This window comes from Xyrauchen texanus, chromosome 37 (assembly GCF_025860055.1).
Source record: "Xyrauchen texanus isolate HMW12.3.18 chromosome 37, RBS_HiC_50CHRs, whole genome shotgun sequence".
NCBI classification, from domain to species: domain Eukaryota; kingdom Metazoa; phylum Chordata; class Actinopteri; order Cypriniformes; family Catostomidae; genus Xyrauchen; species Xyrauchen texanus.
The window spans coordinates 25,343,669-25,366,374 of NC_068312.1; the positions used below are offsets into that span (position 1 = coordinate 25,343,669).

Below are 22,706 nucleotides of genomic sequence, written 5' to 3' on the forward strand. Positions count from 1 at the left end.
TTTTCATACATTTCTTGAAGTGAAAATATGCACTCAAAAAATTTTTTTTGCCTATTTTTAAGATTTATCCATTTCAAATCAATAGCAAATTTCCATCTAATTGAATTGCTTAATCTTTAACTAAATAAAATGTATAAATCTTACAAAATGCAAGTTTTATTAATTACACTTTCTTCAAGAATATTCAATTCAATTAGATGGAAATTTGTTATTCAGTTGAAATGGATACATCTTAAAAATAGGCTAAAATATTTATTTGAGTGTGTAAAAGGTTTGTTTGTGTTTCATGAAACCCAGCTCCGGTTTATGCTTGTCGGTCACAGGCATCTTGGAAAAGACGTCAAATGATGCTACTTGCTGAAATCATTTTTGCTCGATCTACCCCGACTTCACATGCTTGATTTCAGACTTTGGGCAGCTTTCCAGTCATTATATCCAATTAGAAGGTGGGAAAATTTAGTTGTCTGGAACACACTAATACGGTTGAAAAGAGCTGCCCAACACACAGTTCTAAGCTGTTTGTTTAAATTCAGTGTTTTGAATCTGAGAGCTCCTCATTTCCTGAGGCATTAAGGGATAGAAAAGTGTCCAGTAGATGTGCTATTTAGAATCTCATAATCCCCTCTTAGAATCTGTGTATTGCTACATTAGTGCATATAAATTCAAGTGAATAAATATTTTCCCTTTCTGTGCTCATTAGTTAAAAAGTGTGGAAAACATGCCTTGATTATTTTATAACAAGATTTTACTGTATTTTATGTCTTGTATTAAATATTTTGAATCCAATTGGCTATTATGGCTGTTTAATTGAAATGATGGTTCTGTTTAGAAAAATTTTACAAATTATAGAGCCTTAAGTACTGCCTGTTGAATTCGTGAGTAAGCAGCATGCGATCTCTGGTGTTGTCTGTTATGGGCTGCACCGTGTTTCCCTCGACTTACATCAGCCCATCCAGATGGGTCCAGAGAGACTTGCAAAGCAAACGATGGTAATGAAGGTTATAGCTCTTCAGGTGTTCGTTCACTGAGGGTATGAGTTTGGGGAGATGAGTAGAGACATTTTCTCTCTCTCTCTCTCTCTCTCTCTCATATATATATATATATATATATATATATATATATATATATATATATATATATATATATATATAATTATATGGTGTGTGCAGGCATCCCAACCTGCAAAAAGTCATTTCAGGGAGGTATCCCAATACTGTCCATCCCTAGAGGACATCTATCCCTGCTGGAATCTCGACACACTCAACACAATTGCCTTGTGCTGTTTACAAATACAACCTGGTGATGGAATCCATAACACAGAACTGAAAGTCTTGTAAAAAATTTGCATAATGACTGGAAGAAAAAACTAAATGTTATCTTCAGAGGAAAAGGATTAAATATCTGACCTAGATTCAGTTTTACTGACTCAAATGTAATGCTTTACTGTACATTACACAACAGTTAGTTCTGGTCCTCTAATCTGATTAAACAAGCAGCATTCCAAGGGTTATATATTTAGTATAACAGCATTAGGATAATTCACTGTTACTATCATTTTGCTTGTCTGTGTACATGGCTGTTCTTTTGGAAATATTAGTGGAAATTTAGAAAAGTTGAAGGGATAGTTCAATAGTTCAAGCAAAAAAACTCAGCCTCATACTATACCATATGTGCATGACTTTCTTTATTGTGCAGAATACAAATGAAGATTTTTAGAAGAACATTTCTGCTCTGTCAGTCCACACAATGCAAGTGAATGGGTACCAACATTTTGAAGCTCCAAAAGCACAAAGTCAGCATAAAACTAATCCATAGGACTATAGTAAAAAATTAATTAAATATGAATCTGTTTCTCACCCACTCATATCTTCTGAAAACATGGATTTAGTATGTAGTATTAATAGTCGTATGTATTAGTTTTATGCTGACTTTGTGCTTTTGGAGCTTCAAAATGTTGGTACCCATTCACTTGCATTGTGTGGACCGACAGAGCAGAAATATTTGTCTAAAAATCTTTGTTTGTGTTCAGCAACAGAAAGTCAGCATATCGGGGATGACATGAGGGTGAGTAAATAATGAGAGAATTTTAATGTTTGGACGACCTTTCCTTTAAGTTTGGAACTATATGAGGGTGACTAAATGGCAGAATTTTTATTTTTGGTAGAATTATCCCTTTAAATTTTACACATTTTTCATGTGTTTTTGCATTCACTTTAGTTTAAAGGTCTCTCAGAGGTCCCTGTTCACACCCACAGATTCATCCCTGACCTTCTCACCCCACTTAAGATTTTCACACGTGCCACCTACATACACATTTCTGCATCCTTTCCTGCAATATTTATTATCTCTCTCCTTCCAACTATTCTTCTATGCTTTCCTCATTTCCTCATTTCCTTTTTTCATATCTTTATTAGGTCCATTTAATCCCTCTTTTTCACTCTCTCTCTCTCTCTCTCTCTCTCTCTCTCTCTCTCTCTCTCTCTCTCTCTTTCATTGTATTTTATGTCTGCTCAAGCTTTGGGTGGGGTTGAAGTGTATGCTTTATTTAATTTCTTGATGTGTAATGTTAGCCTGAGAAACTCACTGCAGTTCATCAAGATTTTTCAATTGACACATTTAATTCCACCTGAAATACATTTAAACACATTTATACATTATTGTCCCATCTTCTGCAAATAAAAAAAAAGAGCCTGAAGCAGGACTTTGTGGCTATTTAACGGTAGTAAGTGTGTGTATTTGACAGATTGTCATTGGTTTGTCATAAATCAGTTTTCTTGGATGTTTAAGACAACATGAAAACAAAATCGACCCTATTTTCAATTTTGTACCCGTAAAAATGATTTAATGTTTGTTATAATCTTTCATAAAAATGGATTAACTTTTGTGCTTCTAAAATGACTTTTCTATTATGATCAGATCAAATCAAATCAAATCTGAAAGATAAAATCAAGTCCCACCCTACATTATTTCCCTTTGAATATTCTCTCACTTGAAGATATGTCACATTACCTAAGATTAAGGCATTGGGAATGCTATTCCATATTGTTTTTAATCAGAATGGACCCTTTTGATTGGCCAGTAGAGGTCAGTCACAATCATTCTTCACCAGTCAAACCTCCATGATCAGTTTCAGAGCTATTTATTTTTTAGAGTCTGCATACACGTTATTTAAGTGTGTGGGCTGATGGCACACCTCTCCTCTCAAGAAGATATAGAACAGATGATTCATTCGAACAGATAAATTCATTCCATTTGTCATTTTTGGCATGACAGAACCACATAGTGGAGTAATGGCTGACTGATATTGATTCCTTTGCACTGCATCTGAGACAAATCCCAAAATGAAAATTCTCTCATAATTTTATCAACCTCAGGTCATCCCAGGTGTGTATGATTTTCTTCCTTCTACCGAACAGAAGCAAATATTTTTAGACGAATACCTCAGAGTTGGGGCCTGGGTAGCTCAGCGTGTATTGATGCTGACTATCACCCCTGGAGTAGTGTGTTCGAATCCAGGGTGTGCTGAGAAACTCCAGCCAGGTCTCCTAAGCAACCAAATTGGCCCGGTTGCTAGGGAGGGTAAAATCACATTGGGTAACCTCCACGTGGGCACGATTAGTGGTTCTCGCTCTCAATGGGGCGCATGGTAAATTGTGCATTAATTGCAAAGAGTAGCATGAGCCTCCACATGCGGTGTCTCCGCGGTGTCATGCACAATGAGCCATGTGATAAGATGTGGGGATTGGCGGTCTCAGAAGTTGAGGCAACTGAGACATGTCCTCCGCCACCCGGATTGAGGCGAGTAACCGCAAGGACCTACTAAGTAGTGAGAATTTGGCATTCCAAATTGGGAGAAAAGGGGATAAAAGAAGAATATTTCAGCTCTGTATGTCCATATAATGCAAGTGAATGGTGACCAGAACTTTGAAGCTCCAAAAAGCATATACAGGCTATCCATACGACTCCAGTGGTTAAATCCATGTCTTCAGAAGCAATATGTACATGTTCTTTTTTACTACAAATCTCCACAATTGCCACCTACTGGTCGGGGCTAGTCAAATGTGGAGATTTATAGTAAAAAGGACTTAAAAATGGTTGTTTCTCACCCACACCTTCTGAAGAAATGAATTACTTTTATGCTGCCTTTATATGCTTTTTGGAGCTTCAAAGTTCTGGCCACCATTCACTTTCATTGTATGGAACTACAGAGCTGAGATATTCTTCTAAAAATCTTTGTTTGTATTCTATAGAAGAAAGGAAGTCATACACATCTGGGATGACTTGAGGGTGAGTAAATGATTAGAGAATTTTCTTTTTACGTAAACTGATCATCACGTCGAAACAAGCATGTTAGTGGGTTACATTAGATTGGTGAACATTAGCTTGTACAGCTGAAGCTAAATCGTAGAGGGGAAGATGAGATTTGAACACATCACCCAGTCTGTACACTTCCCACATAATGCAATGTACAGATAATTTTACATAACTGCATAAATCTGCACAATTTTATGGTACTTCATAAATCCTCATTAAATATTCTGCCTGACTGCACCTAACTCTTAACAGCTCAGTGAAGGTCAGCATAACGCTTCATAACTCTGCATAACACTGCCTAGCCATGCTTGTACTGCTGCTGCTAGTGTTTGTAATGTATGCATGTGGCTGTCTTTGTTGTCTGTTATCTTTTGTTTCTTTCTTGACTTTATTTTTTCTCTCTCTTTCTCTCTCTCTTTCTGTGGCTATCTCTATCTTCCTCTTTCCTCTCTTTCTCTCTCTCTGTCAGGTCACCACCCTATTCCACCTGTAGTACTTCTTCTCGTACCAATTCTTCCACCTCCTCCACTGCTACTCCAGCTTCTACATCTGTCCACAACAGTCTGACCGCAAACAGCCACTCCACCCACCACCAGTACTGCTGCCCCGCGCGGCTCCTTCTGCCCAAGCCGCCATGCGCCCTCCCCCCTGCCCGGCACCCGGAGCAGGCAAGGTAAGGGCCTGAGCCCCCACTTCCCCTCTTGAAAAACCGTTCACCTGATCCTCCACCAACTCAGTGTCTCCACTCCACCCTGCATCACCCACATTCAACTGCTCACCACCTCTCATCTTCTTCTTCTTCTTCAGTAAATCTGGAGTATACCATAAAGCTCATAAAGCCTAATTGACGGGAGAGCCCCTCAACTGACCTATTTTTCCTTCATCCAAACCGACTAGCCATGATTTTGCCCTGCTGAGATTACAATGTCTCCCCAAACAAGGTAATAATGGCTGTCTGGAGTTGAGCTGACCTAGCTAGTAATCGAGCAAAGCTTAATATTGTAACTATTTTCTCAATCTCAATTGAATATCCTTTTACTCACTCTTTTATTGACCAAATGATCATTTGTAAACTATCCGACTAGTCTTCCAGCCTGGCCAAGTAGGTTGGGCTAGCCTGTTTTGATGGTTTTAGAGGGGTTATGGGCACTTGTCAGTAAGGCCAGGCTGGCAGACTAGCTGGCTGAACACCACCATGGCCAAGCTGACCATTTTAAGATCAGCATACCACCTTAGGCTGGTTTCAGATGGATTTTCAGAATGGAATTCCTCCTTAATTCTGCCCCATCTAACTAACTCTGTCACAAAACATGGACATGTACGGCTTTTTGAAGATAATATGGCCTAACTTACTAACAGTGTACTCACTTTTTTAAATAACACTGCTGATAAAACCATCTTAAACCATTCTTAGGTGTTTAGCTGTTTAGCTCTCAGCCACACCAGTCTGGTTGGGTCAGTCTATTTTGACCAGCTGAAACCAGCTAAGACCAGCAAACCACCATAGGATTTTCAGCAGGAATTCCTTCGACCAAACTAACTCCGCTAATTCTGCCCTGTTAAACTTCCTCTGTCTCCCAAAACAAGGTGGCCTAGCTAGGTCTAATATTTCAACACCTTTCGGGAACCTCAGCTGAAAGCTACCTGATCACTCTTTAATTGACTAATGATAATTTCTTAACTAAAAGAGAAATTATAAAAGCAAGCTTTGTGTTATAATCCGACAAATACATTTTTAATAAGGGTTTGTGCTCCCTGCATATCTCTGTATAGAGACGATGCTACATTTTCATTCTGAAGGAGATGCTAGTCTCCTTGGTCTGTCACTCTGTTTCCCTTAGTACAAATTTCATCCACACACCACTTACAAAATGATCTCTGCCTGATGACACATCTTTACGCATATTCCTCCACTCATACAAACAAACACTCTCACACTCATTCCAATGCAGTTCCACCCCCTTCATTAAGCATGAATCACACACAGAGGGAGACAGTATGCCGAACCCCTCCTGCCTACACACACACACCTAATACCCCTCACACGTTGTCACTGCGTGATTCACATAACTCTTTCTCTCTTTTCTCTCATTTCTCCCATGAGTCCATGTCGCATGTCTATGCACATTGCTTTACCACACTTTGGGATGACCTTTGGATTAGATTATAGAGAGATTAGCATACATAAAACCTTATACCTAAAAAACACAGTTGGTCACAGGTCAGATATATTTAAATTGTAATACCAGTGTTATTTTGATATTATTATTTTTTTTTCTCACTGCCATGCATCATAATGCATATTTATATCTATAGAGAATGCACAGCTTGTCCAAAAATGAGAATTGTCATCATTTACTCACCCTTGTGTTTTTTCAAACCTGTATGATTTTCTTTGTTGAACACAAATTTATATTTTCGGCATAAAGAAAGCCTCACAATTCACTTCCATTGTGTGGAAAAATAACATATTTTTTGTTCCATGGATGAAAGAAAGGCATTCGGTTTTGGAACAACACAAGAGTGAGTAAATGATGACAGATGTTTTATTTTGGGGCAAGCTATTCCTTTTAACACTGTCAGATCTGTGGTGGTTGAATTCGGCTTGTGCTACAATTCTGCCCTCTCCTGGTAAAGCTTAAGAAACACAACATTGCTCTGTGTGAAAATTGGATTCTGCAAAGTCTAGAGCAGGGGTGTAAAAAGTACTCCGAAATGATAATTAAGTGAAAGTATGGATACTGAGTGAAAATTGTACTCAATTAAAAGTATCTAGCCAAAAACATATTTGAATGAAAGTAATTCACATTAAATTGTACTTAAGTATTAAAAAGGTAAAAAGTATCTTTTTTCCTAGCTAGAATGAAATCAAGAGAGGAGATTGTGTGAGAAGGACATTGTTAAATTTGAAGTTGCCTTTTTATTGTCTATAACATTCACAACCTGATCAAAACATCATTTTACAATAAATGGAAGCGCAGCGTAGTTCTAGCGGGAAGACTAGCAGCTGTACCTCATCACATCATTAGCTGGGTAATTCCTAGCCAATCGCAGTAAGCCATTGCTTTATAAGTCTCATCACAATCTATCACATTGCTGTTTCAGTGTGCTAACACGGCAACCTCCACCACCAGTTGAGCCCTGTCCCGCACGGGGTAGGCTCCTCACCCCTTCCTCCTATCTCCGGCAGGACATGACGGTTCCCGCCGGACGGGGCCTACGCCAAAGAGAGAGAGATTACTTTCTGTTTTACATTTATCAAATAAATGGCATCTTAAACTTCACTCAAGCCTGCGTGTCTTCCCGATAGAACTACGTTTTTGCTTAAATGATTTTTCTGTGGCCTGTTGTAGGCCTACGTAACACAGCAATTTCCAAGTGGAATGAACACTAGAGGTGCTAAAAAAAATTGGGGAATTTTATCCACTTTCACTCAAATCATGATTAAAATGGCAAAATGATCAGTTCCCTATCGAGAGGTCTCTCCTATTGCGTAAGTAGCTTACGCTGTGGGAAAACTCCGTTTCTCGAGAAATATTGAAGTCTTCATGTAAAACGCATTGCAGCTGCACAGCAGACAGCAATGAGCGAGGCAGCTCGGTCATTGGCTGCGCTGCAGCAACTTGCTCGAACCAATGACGGGGCGACTCTGAACGTGCGACCAATGGGCGCGCGTTTTGTGCTCGCGCGCTCAGAGCCCGCCAAGATGGGCGTGGCTTAGGGCTATATATTAGGCGCCCCGTCATGAGAGTTCTTTAGACTTAATCTCCTTCAGCAAAGACCTGTTCTTCGCTGGATCCTCCGGATTGTTGGAGTCTTTCGCCCGCCGTCGAAAAGCCTAAAGCAGGACCGCTAAAGAGGACGCCGGCACCTTCAGCCGCCTTCGAAGCCTTCTGCTATGCCATCCGGCGCGCAACGCTATATCCTTTTACTGCAAGCGCTTGCCTCTGCGACGCTTTTTTAGTAAAAGAGTAATTTTCCAAGGCGTTGTTGCAAATGCCTTCAGCCTGTGCCTCATGCAGAGGCCCTCTTCCTGATGGGGATCGTCACATCATTTGGACTCACTGCCTGGGACCGGACCACGCAGAAGCTGCTCTCATTCAGGGCGGATGCCCCGAATGTGACTCCCTGGGCCTCGCCGAGCTGCACGCTCGCTTTGCCGCTTTTGCCGCAAACGAGTCTGCTTCCACCGTGCTGCCGCCCCCTCCGTTCGAGCCGCGCAAGAAAAAGCGCCGCTCACAGAGGCTGCCAGAGCACGTAGACTTCGGTGACGTCACGCCAGCCCAGTCCCCGCGTGCTTCACCGCTACCTGAGATCTCCCCGCCGCCAGTCCATTTTATGAAGGCAGACCAGCACCCCTCCAGCAGAGCGGTGGGTCTCGTCTCGTTCGGCACGTCAGGGGTCGACGATGAAAAGGATGACATCCTCTCTATTGACGCTGCATCCGACGACTGGCCGGGCTCGAGTTTCGACCCCGCGCCATCGACATCAGCGGACACGAAGCACGGGCACCAGCATGGACTCTGAGATCATCCGCATCCTGTCCAAAGCCGTGGAAGACCTCAGGCTCGACTGGTCTTCTCCGGAAGAACCCGCCCGCAGCCGGCTGGACGAGTGGTTCCTGCAGGGGCGCCGGCAGGCGCCTCGACAGAGACCCTCTCCTTTCTTCCCCAAAGTGCACGACGAACTCACGAAGTCGTGGAAAGCCCCACACTCTGCTCGCCTGGAGCCTTCTTTTTCTTCCTCGCTCTCCTCAGTGGACGGTGCAAGAGAAAGAGGCTACGAGGGAACTCCGCCCCTCGAGGAGGCTGTGGCCAACCATCTGTGCCCACCCTCCACCACCGGATGGAAAGCCAAAGCTTCTCATCCCTCGAAGCCCTGCAGATCCACCTCAGCTCTCGCCGGTCGCGCATACGCCGCCGCCGGCCAAGCTGCATCAGCGCTTCATTCAATGGCGGTTTTACAAGTTTACCAGGCCAAACTTCTCCGCACCATGGACGAGTCTGGACCTGAACCTGAGGCTTTCAAGGACCTGCGCAGCGGCACTGACGTAGCCCTGCGAGCCACGAAGGCCACCGCCCAATCCATCGGCCGGGCCATGGCTAACTTGACTGTCCTTGAGCGCCATCTGTGGCTGACGCTAACGGAGATGAAGGACACGGATAAGGCGCCATTCCTTGACGCGCCTATCGCTCCAAGCAGCCTCTTCGGATCAGCGGTAAAAGAATTTGCTGAATGCTTCACTGAGGCCCGTAAGGATTCGCAAGCTATGCGTCACTTCCTGCCCAAGCGCTCCAGCTCGTCTCACCAGAGACCGCCTCAGCAGCAGCAGCGAGCCAGGGCGGCCCCTCCCGTCTCCCAAAAGCCAAAGAGCAGACCTGAAATGGACGCTCGACGCCGCTCGCGTTCCGCTGGCTGAAGAAAGCCGCCTGAGCAACGAGGTCCTCGGCCCAAGATCGTGCTGAACCCGGAGCCTCGTAAGTCTTCCTAGCAATAGGAAGAAAAAGAGAGAGTACGTGTCTCGCAAAGGCCGGACCACTCTCTCTAAAACATGTAAAACATTACCCAGTCCCCTTACAGGCGGTTGGAAATGTCTGTACAGCAGTCAATGGGCCAGTCACAGAACTCGCTCACCTGCAATCAAACGCCGTTTTAACGGCATACATACTATTGTCATGTATGCACCACTACACACAAGCACTGTTCCCACAGTTATAAACACTTCCCCAGTAAAAGCGGAAAATACTATAAATGTAGCGCGCGTGCCTGCTGTCCTGCATGCACCCCTACACACAAACACTGTATGCATAGCCAAAAAACCCCCGCCGCGAGCGGAAGACTTTATGAAAGTGGTGCGCGTGCCTACTACAGTATATGCACCCCCACCCATAAGTGCTGCCCATACAGTTTCAAACAGTTCTCTGTCTCATGCCGCAAACATCACAGATGCATGCGCGAGCCAAGAGACTCCCCGCTAAAAGCGGGAAGCTTCATGAATGTGGCGCGCGTGCCTAATACGATGTATGCACCCCCACCCGAAAACTCTGTCCATACAGTTTTAAGCATTTCTCCGACTCATGCTGCAAGCATTTCAGAGATAGCGCGCGTGCCTGTACTCTCACACGCACCCCTGCACTCGGCAATCAACACGGCTGCTCAGCGCGCACCTGCGCCTCTGAGAGCTGTAAACTCAGTGTTAGCACAAGGCAATTTGCCGGTGGGGCCCATACGTCACTGCGACATGCCCCCAGCCAGCATTCAGCCCATATCTGTGCGAGCAAAAGCCTGGGAAAAAATCCCCGACATGCCGAAATGGGTTTTGAACATAACAAAACACGGTTACTCACTTCAATTCGCTCGCAGACCACCCCGCTTTTCAGCGGTGGTCAAGATGAAAGTGAGGAAAGATGTGTCACATGTTCTACGCACCGAGGTGCTCAAACTGATAGAGAAGGGTGCTATAGAAACTGTTCCTCCCTCTATGAGCGAGGCAAGTTTTTACAGCCGCTATTTTCTCGTCCCGAAAAAGGACGGTGGCCTCCGCCCCATCCTAGATCTCAGACATCTGAACAAAGCTTTAATGATTCGCTCATTCAGAATGTTAACAACCAAACATATCCTCGCGCAAGTTCGCCCCGGGGATTGGGGAGCGCCTCATCACAGGCCTTTTCTGAGATTCGCTTTCGAGGGACAGTCATACCAGTACACAGTACTACCATTCGGCCTATCATTGGCCCCCCGTACATTCACGAAATGTATGGACGCGGCACTTTCCCCCCTGAGACAGCGGGGAGTGCGAATACTGAATTACCTCGACGATTGGCTAATCATAGCACAATCAGAGGGTCAGTTAACGACGCACAGATCTTGGATTATCAGCCATCTAGAATGACTGGGTCTGAGAATCAATTTTGCAAAGAGCGTGCTATCCCCCAGCCAGAATATCTCTTTTCTGGGAATAGTGCTAGACTCAGTGCAGATGACAGCGCGCCTCTCATCAGAGCGCATGCTCTCTATTCGACGCCTTGCAACATCATTCAGAACGGGTGCACACGCCCCCGTCAAACGATTTCAAAGAATGCTCGGTCTCATGGCCTCGGCATCGGCGGTACTCCAGCTAGGATTGTTGCACATGCGTCCTCTCCAGCGCTGGCTCAAGAGCCGTGGCGCCACTTTTTGATCAGAGCGAATCATGGCTGTATAAAAGCCCTGATGCCCTGGAAAGCCGTCAACTGGTATCAAACCAGCGTGAGTCTGGGCGTAAATACGCGGAGAAAAATGATCACGACAGATGCCTCCAAAATAGGATGGGGGGCCCTTTACGAGGGCAGGCCTGTCTCCGGCTTTTGGTCAAACCCGGAAAAGCACCTACATATAAACTGTCTGGAAATGAAAGCGGTCGCCTTGGCTCTCAGAGCCCTGCTTCCGTACCTGAAAAACGAACACGTCCTGGTCCGAACGGACAACATGACGGTAGTTTCGTATATAAATCGCCAGGGTGGACTCAGGTCGAGCTCCCTGCACTCTATGGCCAGGGAGCTCATCTTATGTTCACAACACCACCTGCGCTCGCTATAAATCGCCAGGGTGGACTCAGGTCGAGCTCCCTGCACTCTATGGCCAGGGAGCTCATCTTATGTTCACAACACCACCTGCGCTCGCTGAGAGCAGCGCATGTGCCAGGCGCCCTGAACCAGGGAGCGGACATGCTGTCCAGAGACAAGGTTCTCCCAGGAGAATGGTCTCTCCACCCCCTGACTGTTCAGTGGTTATGGCAAACCTTTGGCGAGGCAGAGGTCGACCTCTTCGCCTCCAGAGAAAACGCGCACTGCCCCCTTTTCTTCTCAAAGAGCACGGACGCGCTTGCCCAAGTCTGGCCGAGCCGCCCCTTGTATGCTTTTCCCCCGATCGCGATGCTCCTGGTAGCCCCACTCTGGAACAACCAGACGTGGTTTCCAGAACTGATGCAGATGATGCAATCTGCCCCATGGCCGATTCCGTTGAGGCTAGACCTCCTCAGGCAGGCCAATGGGATGATTCTTCATCCCCGCCCCGATCTGTGGGCCCTCCATGCATGGCCCCTCAACGGGTTCCCGAGAACCTCCCCAGTGGAGTTTTGAGAACCATCACTGAGGCGCTAGCGCCCTCTACGAGGCGCTTATATGCCCAAAAGTGGAAAGTGTTTAGTGACTGGTGTGATACCAAGAGCTTGAACCCCAAATCGTGCGAGATACCAAGTGTACTCGCCTTTTTGCAAGAGCTGCTGGAGGCGGGCCGTACACCCTCCACGCTCAAAGTCTATGTGGCTGCCATAGCGGCGTCACACAATCCTGATAAAGGACGTTCATTAGGGAAAAACGACCTAATCATTCGTTTCCTAAGAGGCGCTAGGAGGATGAACCCTCCTCGCCCCCTCTCGGTGCCGATCTGGGACCTGGCCACGGTCCTGGACGCAATCAAGAGTGCCCCGTTTGAACCTCTCCGAACCGTGCACCTTAAACAGCTCTCGCTCAAAACTGCGCTCTTGCTGGCACACACCTCAGTCAAGAGAGTGGGCGACCTGCACGCGCTGTCATCAAGCGCTGCTTGCCTGGAATTTGGACCTAACGACTGCAGAGTTGTCCTTAGGCCAAAGCACGGGTATATTCCTAAAGTGCTCTCCACACCCTTCAGAGTACAGGTGATATCTCTGGCAGCGCTATCGTCCCCAGCAGACGAAAGCGACGCTAATTTACTCTGCCCGGTCAGGGCGCTCAGAGCATATTTGGAATGTTCTGCCCTGTTCAGACAGACGGAACAATTATTTGTATGCTTTGGCGGCCGCACTAAAGGTCTCGCAGTCTCAAAGCAAAGAATATCGCGCTGGATAGTGGATGCTATAGCGCTAGCTTATGAAGCCAAGGGCCTTCAATGCCCCTTAGGCGTCAGAGCTTACTCTACGAGGAGCATGGCCTCCTCGTGGGCATGGTCGAGTGGGATACCCATTGAAAATATTTGTGCGGCGGCGGGCTGGGCCTCGCCTTCGACATTTATCAGGTTTTATAACCTACAGGTCCCCTCATTGCATTCCAACATTCTATCAGCCTGACTGTAGAATGGAATGGAGAATGTATATGCTGAGCATTATCTCCTCCCTTATAAGGTCCGTCTCTGACTGACTTAGAGGATTTTTTTTGCATATCAGTAAAAAAATAAAAATAAAAAAAATGCATTCCAACATTCTATCAGCCTGACTGTAGAATGGACTGGAGTATGTATATGCTGAGCATTATCTCCTCCCTTACAAGGTCCGTCTCTGACTGACTTAGAGGATTTTTTATGCATATCAGTATATAGAAAACTCAGTACATAAGATATGTGCTTGTGTTTGTACTATGAGCGCCCCACCATGGACCACCTTGGAAGGGCGCTCTATACTATCCCATTATGTAGCTCGCCGTTGGCCGGCTTGTGGAATAATCACTTTGCTTTAAGGCTCAGGCATCTGCCTCTGGCTTTATAGAGCGAAGTCAGCACGCACGGCGTTTTACATGGTGTTCCCATTGGTCGCACGTTCAGAGTCGCCCCGTCATTGGTTCGAGCAAGTTGCTGCAGCACAGCCAATGACCGAGCTGCCTCGCTCATTGCTGTCTGCTGTGCAGCTGCATGCGTTTTACATAAAGACTTCAATATTTCTCGAGAAACGGAGTTTTCCCATAGCGTAAGCTACTTACGCAATACTCGTTCCCTCCTCTCAGGGAACCGAGGTTACGTTTGTAACCGAGTCATTCATAAACAAGTAATTTTCACTCTATTCCTCACAAAATGCAATTTTAAGACATATAAACACTTTTACCACAGTACATGACTCATTTTAACATTTGCATTATGTAAACAACTTTACAAGCTTGTTTAAGTGTGATCAAACTGCACAGTAGCTCGACTGATAGAGTGTAGCTTATGCGATACAAAGACCCGGGGTGCGTTTCCTAAAGAGCAAATGAGTTGACACGTGAGACGAAAGTGTCATAGAAACACCATAAAATGATGTGGTTGTTCAGAAATTTTATTTTTCATGTCACATTTGCTTTTTTTGACTATCAGTTAGGTTTAGCTTTAAGGTTTAGGATAGGGAGGTAGGTTTTGTTGATTTAAATCTCGACAGAACATTATCCTTAAAAACCTCATCTGTTCGGGAGAACATTTAACTTTGAAACTTTACACTAGACGTGTAATGAACCACAGAATTTTATTTAGCAAAAATCTGTCTAGAGTCACGCAACGTATGGAAGAAGGCACTCACAAATTGTGATGTCAGAGCACCCAGCCCCTATTTTAAATATTAAATAAATTAATATTTGCCTAACAACAACAACAACAACAACAATAATAATTCAGAAAAAAAAAAACCATCTGTATTTCTAACTTCGTGTTCATAATTTTGAATGAATATGTCACATTCACTTGGGCGGTCACATTCGGTCTGTTCGCACAAATATTTCAACGTATCCAAAACTCAGATCAGATCTGAAATTCTGCCTCTGCAGATGGTCGAAACTCCACACAGCCACTGTGCGACACTCCATTTGAAATGACTGACCTCTGGTCTGTCATCTGTTGGATGCAGTGAAAGGGCGGCTTCAGTCCAATAAGATGAAAGAAAATTATCTTTAAAAATGTAGTGAGTACTTTTCAAGTTTAAATAAAATTGTAAGGAGTAAAAAGTACTATTTTTTGTATGGAAATATAAAGCACAAATCCCCAAAAATAATATTTAAGTATTTTTACTAAATTACTTTACACCCCCTGGTCTAGAACCCTTTCAGCCCAGGTAAATTAAAACATGTTAATTTATAAGAAAATGTACATTTAGGCCACAGAAAATTACAGCACTCTTGTCAAGTGAATGTTACTTAATACAACAACGATCCATCTGTGCATTCACTCATCCCTCATCCTCCCCTTTAATGTTCTTACTCTATTCTCTTCTTTATCTGAATCTTGTTGTCTCTTCCCACTCCCCCTTCTGCCGCACCGTAGAGAGGAAGATGACGACGACATCGCCCATCAGTTCTGTTGCCCCGCCTCTGAGTGCAGTAGCCCCTCTTCTAGGTAACCAGCAGACTTGTTGGCTCCATCCCTGACCAAACCCCCAGATTTGCCCTACCCACTCCAACAAGACATGAAGCAAAAGCTTGTGAATTAACTGGATGCTAAACTTGAACCGAATGCATCTGAATCAGCAGACTAAATGCAGCAATGACTTGAAAGCTGGTCTTAACTTGACTGAAACTGATTGAACAAAATAAAAAAAAAAATGTCCTCCTTTGCACTAGCATGCCATCTGCATCCTACCACCTCTCAGAAAAGGAGAACTATCCTGTATGTGACTGAAACTCAGAGATAAAGGGAAACAAAATGGAAAACGTTGTTGTACAGTGTTTAAATGGGACACAATGGAGTAGATCTGAAGTGGAATATCAGCAGAAGAGGTGGAGAATTAAGCAATGGAAGTAAACAAAACAGATGGTCCCCTTTTTTCCACCTCCGTCTGTCCCCTGGTCCTCACATTGTTGCTATATCAGCTTCTCTTTGGTTTCTGCTTTGTCTTTTCTCCATGTGATTTCTGGCCTCTGTATCTCATTTGCCAATCGCCTTTGTAACTTTAGTACAGTCTGTGATGTGTTGTGTTTGTTCCCACATTCAGTGTCAAAAGAAAGAATATGTGTTTTTTTCTCTTCAGTACCTCCTTCCTTTTCCCAACAGAGAGAAAAAAAAAGATGCTTGTCTGTCAACTCAGCTGTCAAAGTACCGACTTCTTTTACAGAATTAAGGATTTACAATTCTTTTGCATATATATCAGGCCCAGCATGAAACAAGTCTCTCTAAAAGCATATTTGAATGTGCAGCTTCACCGATCACTATTTGCCATTCCTCCACCGCCTTCTGTCTTTGTAATTTTTATTCAGTTTCTTGACATTTTGTGTCTTTATACTGTTGCTAACTGGCATTTGGTTATCACCTTAAAGGGATCACCCAAAAATGTCAATTCTGGCATCATCCTAAATTTGTATGACTTTCTTCCATGAAATAAGGAGTCCAGCAGAATATCTGAAATGCTCTTTTTGTATAATGAATGTGGATGGGGACTAGGGGCAGTTAAGCTGCAAAAAACACCATAAAAGAATCATAAAAGTAGTCCATAAGTCAAATGACTTATGCACTATATTCTAAGTCTTCTGAAGACATACAACAGCATTGTTTGAGTAAAAGACTGAAATTTAGGTTGTTATTCACTGAAAATCATGCTTGAATGCGGTTTTCACCATTTACTTTCATTGTATTTTAAAGAGCAGTTTAGACATTCTGCTATAAATAACACCCCTTTTTTCTTTTTTGCTAAATAATGAAACCCATGTATTTGGAACAACATGAGGGTAGGTAAATGATGACAGAATTTAAATTTTTGAGTGAACTATTCCTAATTTTTTTTTTTTAAAAAAAGGACAAGGCAGACTGCATCATCCCATCCTGCCTGTTCTGTTAACTGTACATACAGTTTCTCACAAAGGTGAGTACACCCCTCACATTTTTGTAAATATTTGATTACAACATTTCATGTGACAACACTGAAGAAATTACACTTTGCTACAATGTAAAGTAGTGAATTAGCTTGTATAACAGTGTAAATTTGCTGTCCTCTCAAAATAGCTGAACACACAGCCATTAATATCTAAACCGCTGGCAACAAAAGTGAGTACACTCCTAAGTGAAAATGTCAAAATTGGGCCCAATTAGCCATTTTCCCTCCCCGGTGGCATGTGACTCGTTAGTGTTACAAGGTCTCAGGTGTGAATGGGGAGCAGCTGTGTTAAATTTGGTGTCATCGCTCTCACACTCCCCATACTGGTCACTGGAAGTTCAAAATGGCACCTCATGGCAAAGAACTCTCTGAGGAACTGAAAAAAATAATTGTTGCTCTACATAAAGATGGCCTAGGCTATAGAAAGATTGCCGAGACCCTGACACTGAGCTGCAGCACGGTGGCCAAGACCATACAGCGGTTTAACAGGACAGGTTCCACTCAGAACAGGCCTCGCCATGGTCGACCAAAGAAGTTGAGTGCACATGCTCAGCGTCATATCCAGAGGTTGTCTTTGGAAAATAGACATATGAGTGCTGCCAGCATTGCTGCAGAGGTTGAAGGGGTGGGGGGTCTGCCTCTCAGGTCTCAGACCATACGCCGCACACTGCATCAAATTGGTCTGCATGGCTGTCGTCCCAGAAGGAAGCCTCTTCTAAAGATGATGCACAAGAAAGCCCGCAAACAGTTTGCTGAAGACAAGCAGACTAAGGACATGGATTACTGGAATCATGTCCTGTTGTCTGATGAGACCAAGATAAACTTATTTGGTTCAGATGGTGTCAAGCGTGTGTGGTGGAAACCAGGTAAGGTGTACAAAGACAAGTGTCTTGCCTACAGTCAAGCATGGTGGTGGGAGTGTCATGGTCTGGGGCTGCATGAGTGCTGCTGGCACTGGGGAGCTACAGTTAATTGAGGGAACCATGAATGCCAACATGTACTGTGACATACTGAAGCAGAGCATGATCCACTACCTTCGGCGACTGGGCCGCAGGGCAGTATTCCAGCATGATAATGACCCCAAACACACCTCCAAGATGACCACTGTCTTGCTAAAGAAGTTGAGGGTGAAGGTGATGGATTGGCCAAGCATGTCTCCAGACCTAAACCCTATTGAGCATCTGTGGGGCATTCTCAAATGGAAGGTGGAGGAGCACAAGGTCTCTAACATCTACCAGCTCATGATGTCGTTATGGAGGAGTGGAAGAGGACTCCAGTGGCAACCTGTGAAGCTCTGGTGAATTCCATGCCCAAGAGGGTTAAAGCAGTGCTGGAAAATAATGGTGGCCACACAAAATATTGACACTTTGGGCCCAATTGTGACATTTTCACTTAGAGGTGTTCTCACTTTTGTTGCCAGCGGTTTAGACATTAATGGCTGTGTGTTGCGTTATTTTGAGGGGACAGCAAATTTACACAGTTATACAAGCAGTACACTCACTACTTTACATATAGCAAAGTGTCATTTCTTCAGTGTTGTCACATGAAAAGATATAATCAAATATTTACAAAAATGTGAGGGGTGTACTCACTTTTGTGAGATACTGTATATGTAAATATCGAAATTGCATACATAATGCAGTTCAGGACACTCTATGGACAGCATTAAAGGATTAGTGTCAAGCGAACACAATAATACAGACTATATGGTTAGTATGTTGGCTTAGTGACAGATAGTGACAACAACAGGGTATTAGATGACTTGGTGCTTAATAATCAAAGTTTTTAAAACTCTGGCCTACTTCAGTGAATGAATCTTCAAACATGGCATTTGGCACTGAAATATCCAGGTATAGTAGTGAGATATTATTATACAAACTTCTTACTGTACCTCAGGTATATAGAAAACTACATCAGCAAAATGTTTGGCACTATTGTAAATCACTGTTCCGGTGCAATGGTTCCACTAGCTAGATGTCCTTCTGAGATTGAGATGTTGGCATGCTGTCATAGCTGGCTGATCAAAAGTGGTGCCACTTCATTAACCTATTAAATTGTTCTACAAGGTTGATATTGTTTTGAATGAAGAGATATTCTGGGATGGTTGAATTTTTTGTTTGTAAAATGTAACTTAACTGACAATATTCCAGATACAGTCATATGCACAACTTACAGTAAATGCACAAATGGATTGCTTAGAAATTACTCTTACTCTAGCATTTATAATTTAAAAGAATATGTATTCCTTGAGTGGTCAGCTAGAAAATACATTGAAAACAGAGAGCATAGAGGTTAAATAAAAAGGAATGTATAATGGTGACCAAAATCATTGCATGGAAATAACCAAACAAGACCGTAACATCATTTTCAGGATTGGGAGGCACAAAATGTATGAGTTCAAAGATCGGCCTTTGAAAACCTACACTGGTCGACCACCGATCTAAATTCGGGGGGCCCTTCCTCTTTAATGTCTATGGGGGTTAAGGCTCTGTAACAAAATACTGTTCACGAGAATGAGTGCAAAAGGATGGAGAAACACAGGGAACAACACACATGCCCCGATATGTCTGATAGGATAAAGACAATGACATTTCCACTTACTCAGAGACTTACTCAGAATTGCATAAACTGATAAGAAAATACAGAGTCCATTTCTAAAACTCTAATGCATGTTCTAAAGAAGTCATTGCTATTTTTAAACTCTTTTATTGTTGTGACTGATATTGTTTTTTGTTTTTTTATAATGGTCAAAGATTAACGGTAATTGTTTTATGCTTTATGTTGGATGTCTTGAATGCTGTAAAGGTTGGTCAGAGGATGGTCATCTCAAGAGTTTAGGAGGCGAATGATCAGTCTTATGTTGTGGCTTAGGTTCACTCCTCCAGTCACCATTAGTGGTGCCCTTAGCGTGCTGTCACAGAGAGCAGAGTGAAGCATGTGTGACAGGATTAACATGGTAAAAGGATCATTGCGTGAGCAAATGTCAATTGAGCAACTGTTATGATGATGCTTTAAGGGAAGGTACTACAGGTGAATTGGCTAAAAATAATTATTTTCCTTTTATCAAAATGAAACTTTTAAAATGTACAAAAACAGACACAAAAATATATTGTATTCCTGTTTGTATAAATATAGCTGTTTAAATTTGTATATATGCTAAGTAAGCATAATTTAATTGGCACATATTGGCATATTCTAACACAAGGTATTAGACTCTTCAGAAATATGTTTGGGTCAACTATCCCTTTAAAAAAATATGATAAGAGTATTGACCTTCAAAACAAAATTTTGTTCATCTAACATTTGCTTTTTGTGAGGTTTAGGTTATAGTTTTAGGATACAAAGTCGGTTTTGTTTATTTAAAACTCAATACCATTAAATGGATTCAGTAGTTCACCCAAAAATGAAAAATCTCTAATCTTTCATTTACTCACCCTCATGCCATCCCATATGTGTATACTTTCTACTGCAGAAAACAAATATCTAAGAACATTTTCTCTCTATTCAGTGCAAGTGAATGATGGCCAGAACTTTGAAGCTCCAAAAAGCACATAAGGCAGCATAAAAGTTATCCATACGACTCATAGATTATCATATCGCTTCTGAAGACATGGATTTAAACACTGGAGTCATATGGATTACTTTTATGCTGCCTTTATGTGCTTTTGGAGCTTCAAAGTTCTGGCCACCATTCACTTGCATTATATGGACATACAAAGCTGAGATATTCTTCTAAAAATCTTCATTTCTGTTCAGCAGAAGAAAGAATGTCTCACACATCTGGGATGGCATGGGGGTGAGTAAATGATGAGAGAATTTTCATTTTTTTTATTAAATTAACCTTTAAACCTCATCCGCTTGGGAGGAAATTAAACTTGCTTTTATTTTTTTTTAAATCTTATCTCGGAACTGACACGATATGCGTAAGGAACCACATACTATCATTCTGCAAAAATGTCACCACTTTTCACACAAGACTGTTTATTTAATAAAATATTTTATACTTGATACATATAAATAAATGTGCTTCTTGCCATTTTTTTCCCCAAGATATTATACCTAATAAACTGTTAATTCTATTTAAAAAAACAAACAAACAAAAAAAAAAACCCTCTAACAATGACCAACAATATCATTTTTAAAGCAAACTTGAACATATTATTAAACAGAAGACATTGCATGCTGCCTGAATCACCCATAATGCCTGTAAGTACCTCCCCTTAAATGTGATATCGTGATCCGAGTTGGAATAGCGTGACCTCATACAGCTACTGAAAACAGTGCAATTAGGAATCATATTCACTGCTAATATGAAGATGAAGGGAAGACTCTAACGCCCGGCACGTTCAGCCAGCGTGTTCCTGTTTTTAGCACTCACAGTGAGAAAGATTGCGATGAGTCACACATGAAAGAGCCCTTCTTTACTATTTTTAATCTCTCTGTTTCTGTCTGTCTCACTCTTTTACATGCTGTAAATACTTAAACATAATTTCTGCTCCTTTCTCAAGGAGATTTAACATTCATTGATATCTGTATAATACATGAATGACAACGGATATGATATAAAAACAGATATATTAAAGAATATATTGAATATTATAAGAATGTGACTGATAATGATAATGTTTTGAAGATGGTGATAATGGAGGTGATAAAATTGACTGAATAAATGCTGTTATGATCCAAATAAAACTGTGGTCTCTACTGAGTTAATGTACCATTTTTCCTTCAGTTCGGCTACATTCTTTACTGTAGTTAGTTGCTGTAGTTTTGCCAAGGGCATCTTCTGGGATTTAAAAGTGCGTTAAGTAATAGCTGCAACAGGCTGCCTGCTGGCCATGTAACAATAACAGACGCCTTCAGAAAATAGCACTTAGATTTACCTCTGTTGTGGCATCTCCCACATGTTTTCAAACACTAAGCTAATTCCTTGGGTCGAAGTGGCACTGTGTGAAATTTTTAAGAGAGTACAACATTATTAAAGAGCTGAAATAACTACAGTTGCGATCACAAAGCTGCCAAGCAAATTGTGATTTTACAGTGTTCATGCCCATGCGTTGGGAAAATAATTTCAGAACTGGGTGTTTTTTTTCTTTGGCAGACTCATCCTCAGAGAGCATGCCCACAGGTTGCCCGCACTCCCTTTATTGACTGTGATGCATATTGCACACCAAACTGGAATGTACTTTCTCAATCTGGCAAGATTTAATCTAATTGGCTGACTTTACACAACTTCCGGGAGTAAGGACACATAAGCCTCTTTCACGCATACATCAGGCCCATCCCCTTAGGAACTTTCTACATGAGAACACTTAAGAGGATCTGCACACCCGAGGAGACTTGCCCCTCTTGCATTCATACACACAAAATGAACCCCCGTCGTGACGTCATTTAGTGTTGACCATTTTTCTTCTGACGTTGTTTGCACACGTTATTTAATAGCAGCAACAACAACAACAGCCAAATCAACAACACCGACGGACGATGCCAGGATTGATTAGTTTTACACAAACTGTGTCTTCAGGTTACAGTCTTTACACTGTGCACATGAGCGGAGCGGTGCTGTGTCCCTGAAGTCGCAGTGAAAGGACAAATGAGGCGCTTAACCTGTTTTAACCACACAGCACAAGCTGAACTCAGCAAAAAGCTTCTTTAAACCTACATAACATACTATTTTACTATAAAGGCTTTTATTACTCAGCATAAAATACTGTACAGAACTACTCACCCATTGACTTAAAAAAGACATCTTGATGTAAGTTAACTGTGCAGTAAGAGGCACACAACACTTCCTCATGTAAATTAGATTTAATAAACGTTTGATCATTTG

The 22,706-nt window shown here is 42.6% G+C and overlaps 1 protein-coding gene across 1 annotated transcript in view; it reads left to right on the forward strand.

The window, feature by feature from the left end:
- The window catches only part of LOC127630573 (IQ motif and SEC7 domain-containing protein 3-like), a 40,618-nt gene extending 25,150 nt beyond the window's left edge, over positions 1–15,468 (forward strand). The window contains exons 3-4 of the mRNA XM_052108198.1: positions 4,784–4,987; positions 15,334–15,468. Coding sequence (XP_051964158.1) covers positions 4,784–4,987; positions 15,334–15,409 — 280 coding nt within the window. The 3' untranslated portion in view covers positions 15,410–15,468. The remainder of the gene's footprint in view (positions 1–4,783; positions 4,988–15,333) is intronic.
- Positions 15,469–22,706: the final 7,238 nt, after the last annotated feature.